At 43.5% G+C, this 21,237-nt stretch overlaps 1 protein-coding gene across 7 annotated transcripts; it reads left to right on the forward strand.

Annotated features, from left to right (window-relative positions):
- The first annotated feature begins 323 nt into the window (after nt 1–323).
- Nucleotides 324–20,839, forward strand: LOC108087636 (RNA-binding protein fusilli). Of its 7 annotated transcripts, XM_017185099.2 has the most exons (13): nt 1,027–1,635; nt 4,740–5,024; nt 9,033–9,287; nt 10,951–11,227; nt 11,694–11,783; nt 11,850–11,904; nt 12,834–12,944; nt 13,122–13,392; nt 13,939–14,265; nt 14,365–14,511; nt 14,572–14,818; nt 18,997–19,235; nt 19,729–20,839. In XM_017185099.2, the coding sequence occupies exons 2-13, from the start codon at nt 4,896–4,898 to the stop codon at nt 20,182–20,184; spliced, it is 2,604 nt and encodes an 867-aa protein (XP_017040588.1). In that variant the 5' UTR covers nt 1,027–1,635; nt 4,740–4,895; the 3' UTR covers nt 20,185–20,839. The 7 variants fall into 7 exon arrangements, with proteins under 7 accessions (XP_017040583.1, XP_017040584.1, XP_017040582.1 ...); XM_017185098.2 differs by having other exon boundaries at nt 1,025–1,635; nt 13,939–14,511; XM_017185096.2 differs by lacking the exons at nt 18,997–19,235; nt 19,729–20,839 and having other exon boundaries at nt 1,021–1,635; nt 14,572–17,854.
- The last annotated feature ends 398 nt before the right edge of the window (nt 20,840–21,237 follow it).

Below are 21,237 nucleotides of genomic sequence, written 5' to 3' on the forward strand. Positions count from 1 at the left end.
TCTAAGGTTTTTGTTGATTGGTTAGCCAAAATCATAGCATACTTCTTGGCAATAGAGTGTCGGGTAAGACATTTTAAATTTGTTAGGTAAACTTTGATAGAACATTATGATGCAGAAAATCTTGTGATATTATAAAAGCTTGGGATAATATTTTTTATATAAGCCGGTCAAACGTTTTTTAAGTACAAATTACAATTTGATAAATGCCTAATATAAATTGTATACAATTGTTTTGCCCAGAAATGTTATCTTGAAAAGCGGGTTAATATTTCGATAACGATATGTTTATTCGGACGTGACACGGAATTTTCACAGGTAAGCGACCCACGCACACCGACACTTGCGCTCTCTCCGAGGTCTTCTCTCTCTGTCTTTTTTAACCTCTCGTTCTCTGTCGCTCGTTTAGACCAAACGCGTTTTGTTGCTCGGTTGTAGCCAGAAAGTCGCCGTCGCCTGTTGCTTCGTTTCTCGCCCGCTCCTAAAACAGTGATATTTTAACATTAGTCGCTACTTAAAAACAGTTAATAGCTGGCTATGATGATTCTGGCCAAAAGGAAAAATAAACAGGTAAGCAGTCTATTCTACGTGGGCATTCTCCGTTTTCCGTTGGTAATTGAGCAAGCGAAGAAGAAGAAGAGGATGAAGAAGAAGAGCAAAGCAAACAGTGTACAGGTGTAAGTGTGCTCGAGGGTGAGTGTGTTGGTGGAGCGGCGCAGGTAACTTCTGTGTGTGAAAGGGAGTGAGAAAGAGTAAGAGCGCCTGTCATGCTCACTGAGCGTAACTGTCTTGCGCAGCGTGGGAAACTAATAAGGAGAGAGGAGATTAACTCTCTGCATTAAGCCAAGCTTTAACTGCGGAGTACGTCGCCGCGTTGCCAACTATCGCAGAGCCTATTGGCAAACACACACCTGGCTATGTTGTTGTTTTTGTTAGTATGTGCGTGCTGGAATCTTGTTTGGCCTGCTCTCTCGCTCTCGCTCGCTCCCTCTCCGCAAGCGCAGCGCACTCACCTTAATTTACCTTCTTGCCTGAGTTTCACAGCGGCGATCAGTTGTTTTTTCAACTTAAAACCTAGCGGACGCGCGGCGGCGGTTAAAAGAGTTAACAAAAATATCCAGCACACACACACACTCGATCGCACGCACACTCGCACCAAAAACCAAACTAGAAAAAAGACAACAAGTCAAAGTGGTAGAAGCAACAGGTCAAGAAGAAGAATCAGACTTGTTTGTTGGCTTTTAATTAATGTAGTTAACTATTCAAAAGACCAGACAAAAACAACGCGGGCGTTGAATCAAACATTACTGTATTGAGAAATATTTCTGTGTGTGAGAGAAAAGAAAGTGCAATAAAAACCAAAAATTGTGAAAAGCCAACAAGTGCAATGTATACAACGTGTTGAACGGAAAAAAATACATAAAACAAGAAAACAGTAAAAACAGTTAACTCGCCGCGGAGCGAGCGAAAGAGAGTGGGTAAGAAGGAGAAGAAGAAGCAGTGAAAGAAGAGCAAGAGGAAGCTGTAGATATCATTTACCAACAACCTGTCGCATCCCAACAACAACGAGTGCGAAAGAGATAAAAAGCGCAAGAGAGGGGGAGGGAGAAAACCGATTGAGAACCACTTGTTGTTGCTGTAAGTCGAACAATCTAATAAACATACCGAAATGAATGAACATCAACAAAACCAACAAGAAAAAATACAGTAAGGCTGTGCGCTAAACAAAGTGAAAACAAATTTACAGTTAACAGAGATCAAAACTAAGTTACCAAGAGAAAGAGAGCCAGAAGGCTTATAATACCCTTTCTTGAAAAAAAATTACATAACGATATTTTAAAAATTACATTTTTCTTTTTTTTATCTTCGTGTACCTTTTTTTTTTTTAAAGAAAAGAAAGTAATGAAAAATATTTTATTAAAATAATAAATCTAAAAATAACTATCAATCAACTTACTGTTTTAGGGGTAAGGGGTTTTTTTGAAAATTCCAGTCACTTAATTTAAATTTAAAGATAAGATATGAAATTGAAACTCATGCTGGTTAGTAGAAATTATTGTGCTCAAAAACAAAATATCAAGTCGTGAACTTGACTTTATGTAACGTCTTTATCATCATAGTATGCGCAGTGTATTTAAGGTTTGACAGATGTTGATCTTGATTTTTTATTTGCGAGAACCATAAAAACAACAACGTTGCACTCGTTGGTTGCGTGAGCTCCAGTTAAAAAGGAAAAAAGATAAAAATCCAGATAGAGTAAGAGCCATTTTCCTTTTTCTCTGCATTTTCTACCACTTTTTTGTGTCTGAATAACTTTGGCAATTGGCATTTCTCGCCAGCAATTTTGCGCAATCATAAGTTTCCTGTTGCCCCAACAACAAACTAACGGCACACGCCAGCAACAACAATATATATTTGCAAGCGAGGAACAATGCATAAAACAAAAACCGTAAAAAAGAAACTTGCGCAATTCATAATTTAATAAGCAAGTCCGAAAAAAAAAACAAATAACCAACAAGTAAAATCTGCTCACTTTCTGGTTTACCAATCAGCAGGTAGCAATTCATTAATTGCATTAGTTGTTGCCCCGTTGTCGGGGTATTAGCTCTTTTTATTGCACTCCTGCTGCGCCTGTCACTAATTCGAATTTAATCACAACTTGATTGTTTTGTCTTACAAGAAAAAACAATCTTCAACTTCAGGTTGGCCTTTATTGATGAAATTCAGATAATCTTTCAGTACAGTCAAAAAGATTGGAAAGTAGCCGACCGATTCTTCAACAAAGTTTACATCTGCCTTTCAATATTTTAACATTTTTTTTCATGAAAATAAAAATAAATGAATTTTGCGACTTAATAATTTAAAATACTTGCTTCATCCTCGGCCAGTTAAAAATAGAAAAGTTTCACTGTAGCTTACCTATTAGTTTAAGTCTGTATTTTGGTTTCTTATTTTTAATGACCATTGGCCCCAACGCTTTCCCATTGTCTTTTCGGTCATTCTCTATTTTAACTTAATTGGGCCCAGACTTGCGCACCGTTATTCATTAATGAAGAGAGTACCTTTTCCATTTCCTTGTGCCACTGAGTTCCCAACGAAAGGGAAAACTTATCAATGCGTGTCTGCCCTTTTGATATAACAGTATCACTCTATCGCTACCACTGCAATCAATTAAAATCTCATAAAGCAACTCATAAACCCACGACTTATGATATGCCACTCTATAAGGTTGAGGTAAATCAAAAGGTTTTAATGGGCTCTAAGGGCTTAAAGGCACGGAACAGGAAATAGGGCACTTTGGGCTTTAGTTTATATTTTAACAGTGAACTTACAAGCTTTCTGTTTACCTAACCCCGAAGTTCAAAAGTGGTGTCAAAAGTAACAATCTGGCGAACCCGTTTATACCTTTAAGGTAAAGCTCTTGGAGCCAGAGTTAGTTCTTTTGGGACGCAAGAAATCGTGGGAACCTGTATTGATGAAGATTTCCTGCTAACGGAAAAAAACGAGTTAAAGGGCAGTGCAAGATGCAAAAAAAAAGTTGATTGTTAAAAACCCGTAAAAAGTTAACGTCATAAATTGCACAATAACCGAGATATGACCGCAATCGCTCATTACCACACGGTCGCTCTTCGGGATGATGAATCCCCCCGAACAAGTCATGCGTGGACTATAAAAACAGAGATTTACTTTACAGTCAAACTTCTATAAGTCAAACATCCACAAATTTAAAAAACCTTTTTTAAACAAATTGATTATATCTTATGATATTTTTTAACTTAGAAGTAAACTAGTCGTCCTATAACTTTTAAACCTCTTAAAGACTATAAGGAACTTAGCTCGCTAAGAGATAAATGTGTTAAAATTTTTTAAAGCTAATTCACACTCTGTTCATATGTGAAAAAATCTAAAGAGGTGGATACTGTATACTGTATACAGTCCAGCTTCCGTTCCGATCTGTTCAGATCCGACCCGAGGACCACTTAAAGTGGCTCAATTACGACGACTGGCCTTTTTGCACGTATGCATTATTTTAAATTTTAATTACAACAAAGAGCAGTCGTAACAACTACAAAGAGCGATTTGCGCCTGCGCGCCCGATTAACCCATGAGCGCCATTTGGGTTGAACTCTGAGGGTCTTGTGTTTTCATTAAGAGTAAAACTTTTCACATTAAAAATGCTCATAAAATTGCACTGTAATTTTGTCGTCCGTCCTCCGTTTGCTTTTTCGCTTTTCGTTGCCCCTGCGCGAAATTAAATTTCAAATCGCCAGCCGGGGGTTAATACTTTAATTTCAATTTGACCCGCTTGACGTCAGCGGTCTTAGAAGCAAAATTCCGAGCCAATTACAAATGCAGCTGAAAAGCGGCAATGCGGCAACGCGGCGGGAAAAACTGGCAACGTCACATGGGTTAAGTGAGGGACAGACGATGGATTGCATATGCAAAATGTCGCGATGTTAAGCGTTTTGCCAAGTTTCGCGCGATTCGCCGGACTTTGACTTTCTTTTCGATTTTTTTAGTACGAGCTTACAGTTCGTACAGTATACTAAATATCTTTATAGTGGGCTTTGCTTTGGCAAACTTTGACTCTGCCACAAACCGATTCGCTTTGTTTGACATTTCTTGAACGCACTCGTAATTAGCGCTCGCTTAATGTGCAGCCCAAAGTCCAAGTGTGCAGTTTGTTGTTTTTGTGCCGATTATGTAATCACTGGTTCCCCTCTTCTCTTCTTCTTTTTCAGGCTCAGCCGCTGGCGGAGTAGCCCTGAGATGCAGATCATCCCAAGCTAAGCTGGAATGAGGCTTCAGGCTAAGGAGCAGAATCACTAGCAATAGACATAGTCAAGGGATCCAGCCAACCATCTTTAGCACAATCATCACAGAAATAGGTTAGCAAAATGCAGGTTCCCGAACACGTTGTTTCACTGTACATCGCCACGTGTGGCCAGAACGGATCCGGGCTGGGATCGGATGAGAAGGAGATCATATTGCTGGTCTTTGTCCTCTTGGAGGTCTCCACTGGACAGGTAAGTCAAAATCTTTTTAGATTTTAAATAGTAATTCTTTTCAGTCAGAGTTGTTAATACATAAATAATAATTGATTGGTATTCTTATAAAATTATTTTATGTTTCAAAATTCAATAATCAGTTTCTTCTATCTCTTAAATTTTATTGATGAGATGTTTTCACTATGAGGAAGTGTAAAAGCAAAAATGTCTGGGGGAAACTCGGTTGGCACCGCCCACTGGCCACCATTTTGTTTGGTCGCTCGGCTCTCATCTACAGTCATTAATTAAAATGAATGCTGTGCGATAACAGACCGCTCGCACACACAAAGAAACTCACACTGCACTTTCAACTGTGGAATGGCGATCGTTGATTATGTTACAGCTCTCGATTTTGATTCGCCAAAAGTAGGCGATGCTAAACGAGAGTTTTTATTGGAGCCATTTTGAAAATACCCAAGAGTTTAATAGATTCAAGAACTGATGGATTCAATTCCTGGTGAAAGTTCAAAATACTAGAAAAATATCTGACATTTCATTTTAGTAAGCTGAATTCACTAAAAATCTAATTAGTGGGTATGCTTTCTACCAGCATATATACTTAATAAGTGCGAGATAAGAATGTCAAGATTGTTCTCCGTTTATATTTATGTTTTTTTGTTTTGGAAGATCCCTCCCAAATGGAGGAGTGCGGAAAAAAGGAGGGTTGTGCACATTGTATATGGATATTTGCATATTTTGAGTTTGCCAAGCGATTGACACTAATTGTTTGGAAAAAATCTCTAAACATCCGAGGTGGCTAAGGGCAGGCCAACAACCGAGACCTGCAGCTTAGTCAAAAGCCCTCGTGGGAGCCTGCTCCATGGCATTGCGAAATTCCCCCAACAAACTAAAGCCTGCCATTAAAATTTATTTGTCAAGCGCCCAAGCAAGTTTTCCAAGAAAGCACACAGAAGATTTTCTTTTCGGAAATGATGTAATGCTGTGGGAATGTCAACCCTTTAGACGTATTTTTAATGACCACATTTTAAGAGTTTTTTAAATAAATTATACCTAAAAATTTAACTATGAAATTGTTAACTTCAGTAATTGCAAAACGTACGCTTATAGTTATAATTGATTTGTTTTCGACTTTAAAAAACTGGTAAAACTCATTGCATTGAATCGCTATTCGATTTTCCCATTTCAATGCATTTTGTGGGGACCCAATAATGACGCTTTCGGTACGCAATTTTATTTGCCCAGTACTCCATAGTTTCGAGTGCACACAAAAACCCGTATCGCATCGTATCGTATATGGGGGTTACGTGGGCGCTTCGATTCCGGCGGAGGCTGCGTGTTTAGAGGCACCGACTTGAAGATATAGCTAATATATATATATATAGTACTGTCAACGTTGTTTTCGCACCGGCTAGAACTGATGAAGGAAATTGCCGGCCATTAGATAGCTCTGTGTGTACCTTCGGGTCGGGGCTCTTGAGGCTATTTGCTGGCATTAGCTTAGCCGGGGCTACCCGATGTGTTTGCCTGACATTGTCGCTATTTTATGACGAGCACGCAACATTTTAGTAAGTGCAGCTGCTACGCCCTGGCCGTCCAGCCCGTTCGAAAGCCCTCCTCCGCGCTGATCTTAAGTGGCATTTAATGGCGACATTGGGGGACCGAAATAACGAACGCTTCTATTTCTGTTTTGGTTTCCTAAAGCCCTGACCCGGTGTCAGAGCAGACAGCTTCTGTCTGCCGCGGATGCCAAATTATTGTGAATTAATTACCCGATGTTAAACTCTGGCTTCCAGCTAAGTGGCTTTCGCAAAACGTTTCGGCTTTGGGGCCAATTTTTATGCTAATCTTTGTGGTGAGTCCCCGCCGCAGATCATTGGTATTATTATATCGCTTTTCTCTTAATATGTTTTTTTTTGTTTTTGGCCAGGTCAAGGGGTCAGCAGACGAGCGAATTTCTCCAAAATCCTACTTCCCTTTCTCCGCCAGTTTTGGTTCAGTGTTCGGTCCCTAATGAGCTATACGAGTCTAGGCCACACTTCTGAATAAAATATACTTTATATACCTTTATGCTCGCTCGGTGCATATCTGAATACCAAATTCGCTCTGCGAAATAAATGCTAATTTCCGAGCCACATTATGCTCGAACGGTATTCGCACACCAGTGGAAAGTGTCGCTATATCTTAGAAGAAACGTAACTATATAATTATAAGATCTGACAGAGTTTTGAGTATATATTTGGGTAACCTTAAAGTTATTTGAGCTGTGAATATAGTTAGCATATATCAGCAGACCGAGGCGTGATTGCCAAGATGAAATAATCTAAAAATATACGGCTTTATATATTATTTTTTTTTCCCAAAGGGGGAAAGTAGCGCTAGTTATGTGATATAATTAAATAATATGAGCGAAAATGCTTTAGTGTTGCAAAAGTAGATCGTTAAGTACTCCACATGAAAAGAATTACTAGAAACAGAAAGTCATCGCAAAGCCTCATCACGATGATTGCAATATTCCAGCTGATATCAGTTGGAATTGGATTCGGTATTGAAGGCCCTCCTGCCATAGATGTCGACATCGAATTATAATAATAATGGGCAATATGCTGACCGATTCTGACTGTCATTTGCCTGCCTAATGGAGCGACAGTATGTCTTTTTTGGACAGTTGAAGGGGAGTGCGACCAAACTGTCAAATGTGATCGTTTTGATTATATTATACAAACATAGCATTTGCTTGGACACCGTGATAAGAAAATTTATTGGTGGCAGACTTTCGAAAGCGGAAACATCGTTTTCCGTTTCAGGCGATCCATTTTCGTGTCAGTTCGATCTCCAATTGAATTTCTTTGTTATAGTTTTCTTGCTCGAGAGTAATTTACTTGATTTGATACAGCCACACTCGCACACTCGCTGGCTTACATACGCGTATACCGATGCAGTAATTGGCATGTTAATTACAGGCTAGTTATGACTCGTATGGCAACAATTAAAGTTAATTAACATTCGAAAACAAACTGCAAAAAGTCGCGAGGCGGTTAAGCCTGCTCTTAATCTCTCTCACTTTGCAGCTCTACTTGAACCAATTAGAACTCTTAGCTGGCTGAACTTTAATTAATCAATCGCTGTTCGTTCCTATTCAGCTGATATCGGTGGGCTTCCTATTGGTAATGGGAATAAATGCTCCCCCCTGTGTTGAGATCCCCATAATAAGGGGCGATCTTAACCCCCGAGTGAGGCCCACATTCTTGTCCGTTGAATTTAACATGACCGCAACTCATGCATATTTCATTTCCTTGCAGCCGTACACCCATATCCCCATTTCCTTTTCCCATTTTTTTTTTTTACCTCCGAATCCAGTATTGTTCTGACATTCAAAGCCTATGCAAATCGATTTCGGACGCCGGCAGAAATCGGAAAACAAAGAAAAGCACAATTTTAGTTTTCTTTCTAAAGCCTACGCTGTTTAGATTTGCATAGGGCCCAACTACCTGCAGAGTGCCTCGATTCCGATTCCGATTCGGATTAAGACTTCTTTGCATATCCGCTGACGCAAGCCGTATTCTTTGTTCCCCTGGGATTGCGTTTGTGGTTTTCGGACAGAGAAAATCCGGAGGTTTTCCATAAGACCAGAAATAAAGAGGGTTACATTAGAAAATTCCGAAAACTAATCTGAATTGCGCTCTGAATTGCAGGTGTTCCCCTTAATCAGATGATAGTAATATGAAAAGTTGTTCTTATTTTTGTTCCAGGTGATAAGACTGGGAACAGTAAGGGTTATTGTTTTTCGAACCCCTAAAGTAGCTTTTAAAATGTATTATAATGTAAACATTTTGTCTAAGAATACATTTTATAGTAGAAGATTGGATTTTAAATACACCTACAACCAAATTATAGCCAAGATAATAACACCCTTTGATAGCTCTTACCTGCAACTCAACCTTATATTGCCCCTATCATTATTGCCGACACTTATCATTTTCAAGGTACACTAATGACTGTCTCTCCTCAAACTCAACTCAATTTCAGATCGTGGGCACCAAACAAATACTCGTGCGGCCGGATGGCTACTTCATCAAGGATCGCACCATCTCGAGCTCCTCGGACAACTCGAGTGCCACCAACAACACGGCCAGTTCCCCGCCCCTGGCCATCGGGGACACCAATAACGGCAACGGAGCAGGCAGTGGCAACGGGAGCAGTCTGGAGAACGGATCCGAGCTGATTCTACCCATCGCAGAGGCCCAGGCGGCGGGGAAACCATTGAGCGAGGCCATCGAAGAGGTGCGTACGAGAATAATCCAATCTGATCCGTGCGGTAATCAGAGCACGTTGTTCGGCTTGTTTGGATTCCAGCCGGTTATCGGCTGATTGCGATAAGATTACGACCTGCACTATGCCACTAGTGAATGCACACGTTTCTTTTTTCGGGGGAGGGTTTCGGATGGGTCTATTTATGGAGCACACCCTCTAAAAAAATGAGTCGTTGTTGGTCCTTGCCCCGACTTTTATGTGGCGTGATGCGTCGCTTCTTATCAGTGGGCATCAAGTTTCCACACAGTAAAAAATAATACACAACTCTTCAGTGTACTTCTGGTTTTATAAACAGTTTCTAGAATATTTAAAGTGATTCACACATTTAACGTTATCAATAATCGCCAATTGAAGATTTCGGATTGCATAATCTCAGATGACCTTTGGCCCAGCACAGATTTCAAGCGCACTGGGCACTATAACCTCCGTCGCTTATCTAAACCATTGATAAGGAAAACACTCCAGGCAAGCCCCCAGTTCCATTTAGACACAAGAACGGGAAAACGCAGCGAAGCAAACAAAACACATATTATTGGCTGCTGATGCAGATAAAAGATCTGGATATGAATGTGGAGGGGAAAGTTATGAAATGTTTGGAGTGTTGAATCATCAGAAATGTAGGCACTTCAAACATTTAGTACCCTCTGAACCTGAAAGATGAACCCATAACTGTGCTAATTTTAATCTGATTTACGAGTGGTATACCTCGTTGAATTCGCTATTTCATCTATTTCTATTTCTATGAATCTGCATCATTAGTTTATTCTTCATTTTATCATTATTTATTATGCATCATTAACTGCATCATGAGTTTATTTTCTAGATTATGAAATCTGCAATAAGTTAATAGCGCTCATCAGAACAGAAAAGTTTTAAAAGGTTATCAAGTCTTAATAATATAATATAATATAATGTAATATAATAAGACTTTGAAGTTGATTTTGAAATAGTTGCACTGAGCAAGTTTGCTACTAATGCTCATTGAATAGAGCTGTAACACCCGACTAGAGAATTCTATCACAGACTTGATGAGTTCTCCTAACCTTCTTTATACCAGATCCCATTGGTCAGGGCAATTACTTAGCGCGGCTTAAAGGTGCATCTGGGAACCTTTGTTCCCCGGCGAGATTCGCGCGTGACGCACTGAGAATCCGGCACAGGTCTGGCATACTAATTGGCCAAGTCAATAGGGCCAATAAAGCCATTGGCCGGAGCAGCTGAATGCATTCGAAAGGGGAGCTGCAGAGTGTGGCCTGGGATTAGTGATGTCATCTGGATTATACTCCTTTGCTCTGCGGCGATTTCGAGCGGGTAATGCGACATTAAGCCGCGTGTTATATTTACTCACCATGACACGGCTGAAAACTGTTCACTTAATTGGCAATAATTGCCGGCCACTAAACGGGTTTGAGCCAGTGGCATTGGGGCGCGGAATGGGGAATGTGCCACTATCGGTGACCCGCGGCAACTACTTTTCCTCTCCAACCCAGTGGAATGTTTGGGGTATTTTCCCCTGCACTAGAATTAACCTTTGGCTCCCCAGATCTCTCTGTCTGTTGCTCTCACTGTCTGCGCAAGTGCCAAGTGCTAATTGCCATTCAGTACTAATGATTCCGCGTCTCCGCCCTTTCAGTTCGATGCCTACCTGCGATCTCTGTCGCTCCACGACGCCGACATCAAGCTGGTGACCGATGGCCAGCTGCCCCTGAGGCAGTGCCTCCACCGGGAGGCCAGTGCCAAGGATGTGGAGCTCCCAGCGTACTACAACCGCTTCAGCGATCTGCGCAAGGAGTTCCTGCGCTACAAGTCCGGCGATCTTGCCCGCGCCCTCGTTCCCGTCAAGGATGTCAAGAAGATGCTGCAGGCTCCGGCGCTCCCAATGCCGCAATCCATCGCCGAAATGCTGGCAGGTGAGTTGGAATTGGCTAAAAAGCGAGCTTATTAAATGGAATATTTCGACTTAATTAAAATAATCTTTATTTGAACTGGTTATGTTAAGTAAACAGACTCAGACTCAATTTAATGCAAATATCTATTATGTTTAACAAGAAACAAATTAATATTCTTGTTAATAATAAGTAGACACAGACACAGCACAGAAAGCAGTGTAAAAAGTTATTAAAAGTATTTGTTATCTCAAACGAAGATCAATTTCAATCTTAAATGGTTAAACATTTTAATAAGAAACTCAAAGTAGAATTTTTAAATTTAAAAGTAATAACTTTTGGTTTACAATCCATTTCCAGTTTCAAAATTTAAATACGAAGATTCCTATTTCTGATAATGTTAAATAAGTTAATTTTTATATTACTTGGATTTATTTTGAACTTAAATAAATGTACAACTTTATTTACTTGCTTTCTATTATCCCGCCAGAACTCAACGTCTCATCGGTGGAAGACAACGACTTTTACATACGCGAATCTCGCGAGATGGTCACTGTGATCCAGACCCTGCTGCAGGCAGGTAAGTTCTAATAACCCAATTTATTCTCTCTGAATTTCTGACCAACCTCTACCTTTTTTTGAACAGGTCACAAATTTGCTGCAAACGAGGTGGTCAACCTGGTACTGGAACCTGGAATTTGGTGAGTTTTGGCAGTGGTTTCTGCCCTCAAACTGTTCGAACTAGTTCCCACGAAAAGCGAGTCGACTCAAGCCCCTTCTCAGCTGATCCAAGCACTATTTCGAGTGGGAAACACACTCACTCAGAATTCGAAACTGGAAACTCAGTTCGATCGGCGGGCCCACAAAGAAATCACTCAAGAACCCAGACTTTTGTGGAAGACGAAGGCCCCAACAAATCGCAGCTGGGAGCGTCGCTCTCGTCAGTCTTCGTTTGGATTGGAAGGCGATAAGAGCTGAGTCGTTCGGTCGTAGAGTCTCGCCATATAGCCAAAGTATTTCCAGGGGATCGGTGCTCGACCGATCTGGGATCGTGCGGTATCGGGTGGCATCGTAACATCGCCACGGATCAGAGGCAACGTGAATGCACGGCTCTTGTTATCGCGGAATCGCCTAGGAAAATTTCACTCACCTACGGCTCCTGAAGCTCCAAGTCGAAGTCGAAATCTGTTTTTTTTTCGGGCCCAATCACTATAAAATATTCAATTAGCCAGCTGGCAGAGGTACCTAAACCCTAACCCGCTTTGTTTGTTTGTAGAACTCCTTCGAAAAAACTCTGATTATTCATGTTTTTATTTGTTCGCGCAACTCGTTTGGTTTTATTTTCATTTTCATTTCATTTTTTTTTTTTTTTTTTTCTGGCCCATTTATGCATGACATTCCGTTTCAAGTTGCGCGAGTGTGAGTTTTGCGGGAGAGTCAGCAGAAATGTTTATGCGACTTGGTAGTCGTCAAGAACTTTGGTTGCACATTGCGGAACGTGACTGCGACGCCTTTTCTCCTTTTCCAAGAAGAGCTTCTCAGAGTTGCATAACCCGCTTTTGGGATAGGTTTCTCCCAAAGGTTTCTCCAGAATTACCAACATAGTTTCTCAAAAACCCTTTCTTTACAGCTCCATTGACGACGAGGTCGACGGGAATTGCATTGTGCGGGCCAGAGGACTTCCCTGGCAGAGCAGCGACCAGGACATCGCCAAGTTCTTCCGCGGACTCAACGTAGCCAAGTGAGTAGTGATTGTGTGTGGGGTCTTACTTAAGCCTCAAAAGCGGCAGCCCATCGATAAGCCGGTTCAGAGGTCGCCCCTTTTGAGATTGCGCCCGACCCACTTTATCGTCTGTCCACCCCCGCTAACCCACCACCCAACTAACTCTCTTGCCTTCTCCCCATTCATGAACTCCAGGGGCGGCGTGGCCCTCTGCCTCTCTCCGCTGGGTCGTCGCAACGGCGAGGCTCTCATCCGCTTCGTCAGCCAGGAGCATCGCGACATGGCGCTCAAGCGGCACAAGAACCACATCGGCGCCCGCTACATCGAGGTGTATCGCGCCTCCGGCGAGGACTTCCTGGCCATCGCCGGCGGAGCCTCCAACGAGGCGCAGGCCTTCCTCTCCAAGGGCGCCCAGGTGATCATTCGGATGCGGGGATTGCCCTACGATGCCACAGCCAAGCAAGTGGTGAGTACTTTGGTGGAGTTCAGGAAGCTCTGCAGTTCTAAGAGTTACTTAAAATAATTGTCAAAGAAATTCTTTTCAAATCTTATGAGAACACAAACAAAAACAGCCATTAATCTTGTTTTGAATACACTGCAAATCATGGGATTTTATTTATCAATATATAGTACTTTTAATATTACTACATTTTAAAAAAATATTTGATTAAATAAGAATCATAAATATAATAGTTACCAGCTAAAAAACTCTTTACTTTGTAAAACTATAGAAAAGTATTACATTGTTCAGAAAATATTGTTGATTCCTGGAAGTATGATTATTTATTAGTTTGTAATTATTTAGTTTGTTATTAACGAGTTAGTTAGTTGTAATGATAATAATCATAGGATTCTTAATCATCTCTGGGAATTGCAATTATGAATTTTAAATGATTCAGTTGGCAATTGACTTTCAACCGTAATATCTTTGGTTTACAATTTCACTAAGAAGAACAGATTTCTCATTTATTAATTGAATCCGAAACTAATTGAATATGTTCTATCTGTTCAGCTGGACTTTTTCACCACCGGCGATACGCCGCCGTGTCACGTCCTCGACGGAAGCGAAGGCGTTCTCTTCGTGAAGAAGCCGGACGGACGGGCCACCGGCGACGCCTTCGTGTTGTTCGCCCACGAAACGGATGCTCCGAAGGCGCTGGGACGGCACCGCGAGTCCATCGGGCAGCGGTACATCGAGCTCTTCCGCTCGACGACCGCCGAGGTGCAGCAGGTGCTCAACCGGTCGATGGACCCCAAGAACTACGAGTCGAGCGGCGGCCACAGCCAGCCGCCACTGATCGCCCAGCTGCCGTCGATGCAGCTGCCGCTGCTGCCGCAGGTGGGTGCCCACAGCCTCGCCCACGGCCTCGGTGCCAGTCCAGCTAACCTGCTAAACCCCTCCCTCCCCCCGCCTCCCGCTCTCCCTCTACCCACACAGCACCTCATCACCTCGGGCACCACCAAGAACTGCATCCGGCTGCGCGGACTGCCCTACGAGGCGATGGTCGAGCACATCCTGCACTTCCTCGACGACTTTGCCAAGCACATCATCTACCAGGGCGTGCACATGGTGATCAATGCTCAGGTGGGTACTTATAATTCTAACTGGTTTAGATCTCTAATTGAAATACTCAATCCATTGCAGGGTCAACCCAGTGGAGAGGCCTTCATCCAAATGGATTTGGAGGAGTCGGCGCGTCTGTGTGCGCAGCGGAAGCACAACCAGTTCATGGTCTTTGGAAAGAAGTTCCGGTACATCGAGGTGTTCCAGTGCTGCGGCGACGACATGAACATGGTCCTCAATGGCGGTCTGGCCTCGCCGGTGGCCCAGCCGCCGCCCCCACATCATGGCCACGCCCACAAGCAGCCCTCGCTGCTGGCCGCCACCACGGGTATGTTCAGTACGGCGGGTCAGTCGCCGACGACCGTTGCCGCCGGCACAGCTCAATCGCCGCTCGGCGGCTCACATACACACTCACACCCGCACACACATGCGCATGCGCACACCCCGGGCCACGCCCATGCGGTTGCAGCCGCCGCCGCCGCCCACCACGGACTGTCCGCCTCGACGGCCATGTTGCCGGGTCTCTCGGCCGCTTCCGTTTCCGGTCTGGCCTCCTTCATGGCCGCCGGCCAGCCTTCTTCGGCGCCCGCTGCCACCGCCCACTCCGCTGCCTCGCTGCAGAATGCAGCCGTCACCTTGACTCCCCAGGGTTACGCCCTCAATCCCTTTTCGCTGCCACCACCGGGATCTTCTGCCGCTGCTGCGGCAGCTTCCACACCCGCTTTGCTGGCCCAACAGCAGGCGCAGTTCATTGCGCAGCAGAGCCTCTTGGTGCGCCAACAGGCGGCGGCTGCTGCTCTGGCCGCCGAACAGCAGCAACAGCAGCAGCAGCAACTGTACGCTAGTGCGATGCTGCAGCAGCATCCGCTGTACCTGCAACAGCAGCAGCAGCAGCAGCTCTACGCGAGCGCCATGTTGCAGCAGGGACAGCCGCAATTCGTGCTCATGCAGCGGCCGTCGACCGCCTACTTGCCGCCCTTTCCGCTCGGCTACATGTCCGCCGCGGGGGCGGCAACGGGCGTGGGCGTGGCGCCAGGAACTGCCGCCGCCGCCGCCGCAGCTGGAGCGGCAGCAGCAGCGGCCACGTCCGCCGGCGGCGGCAACTCCTCGCTGAGTCAGTCGATGAAGCGATCGTACGAGAATGCCTTTCAACAGGAGGCAGCTGGAGCGGCAGCGGCAGCCAGTGCGGCCAAAAGGGCCTTGAACCGACAGACCAGCAGTGTCTATTCGTACTACAATCCGAATATATAGTAACCGACATATAGACCATATATATTCCGGGCAGATAAGGCCCGGGTTTTAACCTGAAATAAGAGCTCCCAAAACTCCAGCACTTCGGGCACATTCCGCGAGTGGGTGGGGTGTTCATATATAATACCAACATTAAGGCGCACAGACAATCATACATATATATCATGTATCATCATGGCCACAAACACACACACACTCAAACACACACACTCACTTGCATACCAGACATTCTCTAGATATAGAGCTTAATTATTACCGACTTGGAACGTAGACTTAAGTACTTTTCTTGTATGGAGTACTCGTAGTAGTCTAAGCATACTTGTCTATGGTCTAAGCGAATAATACTTACTATATATACTTAATATATATACACACGCGGGCACACACACACATACCCACAAGCACTGCTCACCCATATATATATACGCATAAGTACACCGGCTAACAGAGGGAATTTATAAGAAAAAGGATCTTGAGTCCTGATCACTTGTGTTCTACTAAGCATTCCACATCTTTGGATCCTACTTTTAAATGTTCTTTTACGCTTGGTGTGTGTGTGCGTGCGTGTGTGGTACGCAAGGGGGAGTATATATCCTGGATGAGGTATATATAGTCCCTTTACGATCCCCCGATTCGAAGGCAATCAACAGAGGCTAACGTGGTTCATGGAGCGAGCGATAGAAGGAGAGATCTTGTGGGTGGTTCGGTGGCCACCACGCCCATTTAAGTGCAATCTAATTTTAGTGTTAACCCTTTGGAACCCTTTTTTTATAAAGAGCCACCCCCGCCCATGGGCCATCCTCCCCCTACTCCTCCTCCCTCCATGAACCAAGTCAGGTGTTGGCTCAAGCGCAAATTTAAGCTGAATTTGAAATCGAACCCCCGAAACGAAATCAAAATCGAAATCGAAATCGAAACCGAAGTCGAGAATTACGGGCTAACACGAGTTAAGCGAATATCACGAAACCATGTTTTGTAAGACAAGCGTCTTTGGAATAACCGTCGATGGGTGGAGTTGTGTGCCTATCGATTTATATAAACATACATACCTACATTTAAAAACACGCTAGCTGTAAGATTGTGCGACTTGTAAAATGGGTTTGCATATTAATTCTACCGGCGATCTTTTCCCGTGTCTCTCTCCATGGCCGCTAACAATCAAATCAATTATTAATATAATCTCATCGTCTGACTTGCAATATCGTACACCCTATAAATACAAATAGTGACTAGATCTAATGGTGTAGCTCTTAAGTGTGCGTAACTGGTGTTAGTCGCAATCCGGGGTAATTCTCTCTACTCCACTCTATCACTCTCTATATCTATATCTCTCGATATCGAAGTGCCTTTTACTGTTTGTGTGTTCTCTGTCATCACTAATTTAGTCGGGATCAGCTAGATCAATGGTCTAAAGCTTGTTGTAAGTCGGGGCGCTTAAGTGTCTATATAGATATAGTGTGTCTAGTCTGCATAATCGGATGATAACTGGTTACTGGTGACTCGGGCTTATATCCCTGCAAAATGCTTGTTGGCTTTAAGTCGCTCTTAACTAAATTATATAATTTATATATTTCTGCAATGTAAGTTATGGAACTTTTACCGAGATAAAAACGATTTTCAAGAAGCATTTTGCAAAATGTGTACACACATAAGAGCTTTTGTCAGCGTCTTCCGGAAGGACCTTTCCACCCCCCCCAAAATCCCTAAAAAAATAAAACCCAAGCTCCTTGAATCCACCTCTCTCTTCTCCTGCTGCGTCTAACACTGAGTTCCGTTCGACTTGGGAGAATCGAGCTTTGCCGGGGAAAGGCATGGGAAAGATAGTCTGCGCCTAGCCTAATCCTTAGTCTAATTTAACCAATAGTCTTATGTAGAACGGCAATCGAGTGGCTTCCGAGCGGGTTCTATGGCCACTTTAAACAAACAAAAAAAAAACAACACACATAATCAATAATATCTACTTAACTAGTTCGTACGCACAGCAGTTTTTAAATGTTTTTTGGAAACTTTACGATTTTTGATATTCCATTCTTTTTTACCACTAGATGTTAGTAAACAACAATCTTTGATTAATTTTTTACATCAATAAAATACGACATACCGCCTAAACTAAGCCCGCTCTCTCTCTCTCTCTCTCTCTCTATCTGTCTCTTTCCTACACTGTCGGCATCTCTTTCGCTCTATTGTGTGTGTTACCCGACGAGTAGAGGATCGAATCGAAAGACCTACTAACAAAACAACACGATATCATAATGGGTTCCCTACTAACATCGAATATCCCGAATCGAGAAGAGAGTCGCTGAACCCCAGAATATCCCTATCCCGAATCCTTATAGCCCACACTATATCCCGCCACTCACACACCTATATATGTACATGTAACTGGGGTATCGGGCTTGGGCTTTAGCTTTACACTAGATCGCGATTTCAGCGCCTCGTCGTTGGGCCAAAAAGCTGGGAGTGGATATCCGGAATCGGCATTTTGGAGTTTGTTTGGTTTCTGTTTCCGTCACTGTTCTAGCCACATATAATAAATACTCTCGTAACTCTAAGTGGAATGTCCATCATGATCGTACTAGTCATAGTCGCATCCTGTATGTAACTCGACGCAGTCTGTTCCCTCAAGAGCAAACTCTATAATCAATTACGGCCTCCCGAGGTCTGGTGCTTGGATTAAACAAACAATACAATCGAAACAAAAAAAATATTATAAATCAAAATCAAAATTAAAACCAAAACGATCGGCTAAAAACATGTTCAAAATTTGTACTCGTACTTGTGCGCAACTGTTTCATGGTCTCTGGGTGAGGTGGTAAGATACTCGTTCCAATATACCAACTATATATGTCTCTCCTACCATTTGCAATGTCTAAACGGTGAGTGATTTGAATACAATTTTGCCCCTGCTAACCGACTAACTAACTGGCCAATTATAATACCTACGGAGTTAAGATCACTAACTAACCCCAGTAACCCCAACAATGACGGATTGAATCGCGAACTAGAAGAATCACTGCGAGATCTGAGAAGATCAGCGGGTTTATACCTGATAAAACCCACGCATATATACCTGTATATCTTGTATATGTCTGCTGAAACCCTTTCCTTCCCAGTTTCAACAAAAGCAAAAGCCATACTCACAACACTTAATACTTACCAGTTCCCAGAATGAAAACTCCCCTTTTTTATGTTGGAGTGCCCCTGCCGGCTATGAGATTTCCGCGGAATAACACTTTTTATTTACTTTTTACCTAGGTGCCGCTGTGCTGGGCGCCCACTTTGGCGGACCTTTCCCAGCCTATGGAGCTGCCCCACCACCGCCGCCGCCGCACACGCCCCTGCTGGCCACGCCCCGATCGCACCACCATCCGCACCACCACCCGGCGTCCGCCTTCTACCCGCCGCCCCTCGTCTACTGGCCCTACCCGAGTCCGCCCGTCTCGCCCACCACCTACTACAGCCAGCCGGGGGCGCACTCGCCCTCGCAGCCACTGGTAAGAACCGCAGTCCACTCCCCAGAGTGAGTCATATATACCCACCGCTTTGGAGGGAAATTGGGGTGACAAGAGATAGATAAAACTACGGTTTGTTTGTAGGGTAAATGTAAAAAAAAAAGGTGTTTTATTTTAAGGGGATTTCACTATAAATTCACTTGATATAAATGCTAGACCACAAAACGGGGATTTGGAATAGTATAGAAATGCATTTGTTTATTATTTGTGTTTATTAATATGGTAAACATATGGAAAACATATTAATAACCACTACAAATGCATTAATATATTAATATATTTATATGAGCAAGTTTATGAAGCTTTTTTGTGTTGTTTAATTTGTGGTAAAAAAAATCTTCATTATATAGCTCTGTAGTTATACCACATTTCAATATTCTTTGAGATAGTTGAATTTGTAAATGGATGAATTAATGCATTATGTATTATCTATTTAATTATGGCATACTTACTGATTGCTAATTACATTTTGCAGTACCCCCTGGACTTCTTTCCGCCTTCGCCGCTTTCGCCGCCCAGCGTGGCCATTCCGCACACGAGCACTGGCCTGATACTCACGCCCACCAAGGCGGCCGTGTCCTTTGTGCCGCCCAAGCAGTTCTCGCCCACGACAAGCGGAACCGGAAGTGCCAACTCCACTTCCGGCAAGCAGAGCCTCCAGCAGCAGCAGATGCCAGCTGCTCTGCCAGCGATCGCTTTGAATGGCACGACGGAGAGTGCCACGCCTGCAGGTGCAACGCCCACGACCACGCCCTCAAAGTCTCAGGAGGCGGTGGCAACGTCATCACAAACGCTGCTCAGCATAGACACCAACCACGCCACGCCCACGGCCGCTGCAGCGCCTCCGCTGAAGACGGGCAGCCAGGGGGCGGCGGGACCGGCTGCCACGCCCATCGTGAGCAACTCCTGCGTGGAGCTTTACATTTCGTAGAACTCCAAAAGAAAAGCCGAGCTTTTTTCTCTTGCCAATCGAAGAAAACTATCCGTTAGTCTAGTTAAGAACCCCACGCCCACCCGCTAGCCGAGACGCACACCGTGGAGTGGTGAGTTTTAAGGGCGGCGAATTGAACTCGATGTTCGAAATTTGAAAATGGCACGAGGAATACAAATGGAATCTCGCCGCCGCCTCATGAATTTCTATATGAATTAATCAGTAGTGCTAAGTAGTTAGTCTGCCCAGTGCAACTCATTCGATGTTCTATTTATTCCGCTGCTGCGTTGCATTCTATCCAAATATACACATTAGCCAATTAGCAAAGAAACGAGAAGCAAATACGACAAATTTATCCCTAGTCAATAGTCAAATTATTTATACAATTATCTATTTGTAGAATGCATGTTAAAGTTATCGAAAGCGCCAATCAGTCAGCGATTATCCATGTTTTATCCCCTAGGCTAGACCATCAAATATTGTTATTATCCTTGTGCACGCCCAGAGAAAAACCCGTAGCAAAAAACAAAAAAAAAAAAACTATAAAGAAACGCCCTTGCAATCTGTTTTGTTTGTTAGCGCCCATTCGCAATGAAAAGATATTATCGTTTGTTCAAATGATTTATACAAATAAATTTTATTTTAAATGCCAAAACGATTGTGTGTTTGATTAATAGGTATCGTGTGTGTTAGCCGCTTAACATTAATTCCGGATCCGGATGCAATTACGAATCAATTAATGCCACTATCGATGGACGGCAGGTGCAAGACGACATCATAAATAATACCGGCTATGGACACTGATAAATCGCTGACAAATGGCGTTACAAACGGACGAAAGTCCCACCGACCCGTTTAAAGGACACGGTCGTTGTGAACCATCATCCGGTCGCACCGTACCATTACCACATGGCCGTATCTCGCATTTAAAATAGATTAAAACTCAGGTGGCAGGTGAACGGGTTAGTTCTATGCAGCGACGGCATCATCATTTGCTGCATCTGCCATCCGCATCCTGGTACTTCCTCCGCGTCCTTTGCCTCTCCAGCTTCC

This window comes from Drosophila ficusphila, unplaced genomic scaffold, assembly GCF_018152265.1.
Source record: "Drosophila ficusphila isolate 14025-0441.05 unplaced genomic scaffold, ASM1815226v1 contig_414, whole genome shotgun sequence".
Taxonomy (NCBI): Eukaryota; Metazoa; Arthropoda; class Insecta; order Diptera; family Drosophilidae; genus Drosophila; species Drosophila ficusphila.

Excerpts from the sequence above, each read along its gene's own strand:
- LOC108087636 (XM_017185094.2), top strand. The coding sequence starts at position 4,896 with ATGCAGGTTCCCGAACACGTTGTTTCACTGTACATCGCCACGTGTGGC. Across the intron at positions 11,784-11,849 it reads CCAGACCCTGCTGCAGGCAG|GTCACAAATTTGCTGCAAAC; the intron begins GTAAGTTCTAAT and ends TTTTTTGAACAG. Across the intron at positions 13,393-13,938 it reads ATGCCACAGCCAAGCAAGTG|CTGGACTTTTTCACCACCGG; the intron begins GTGAGTACTTTG and ends CTATCTGTTCAG.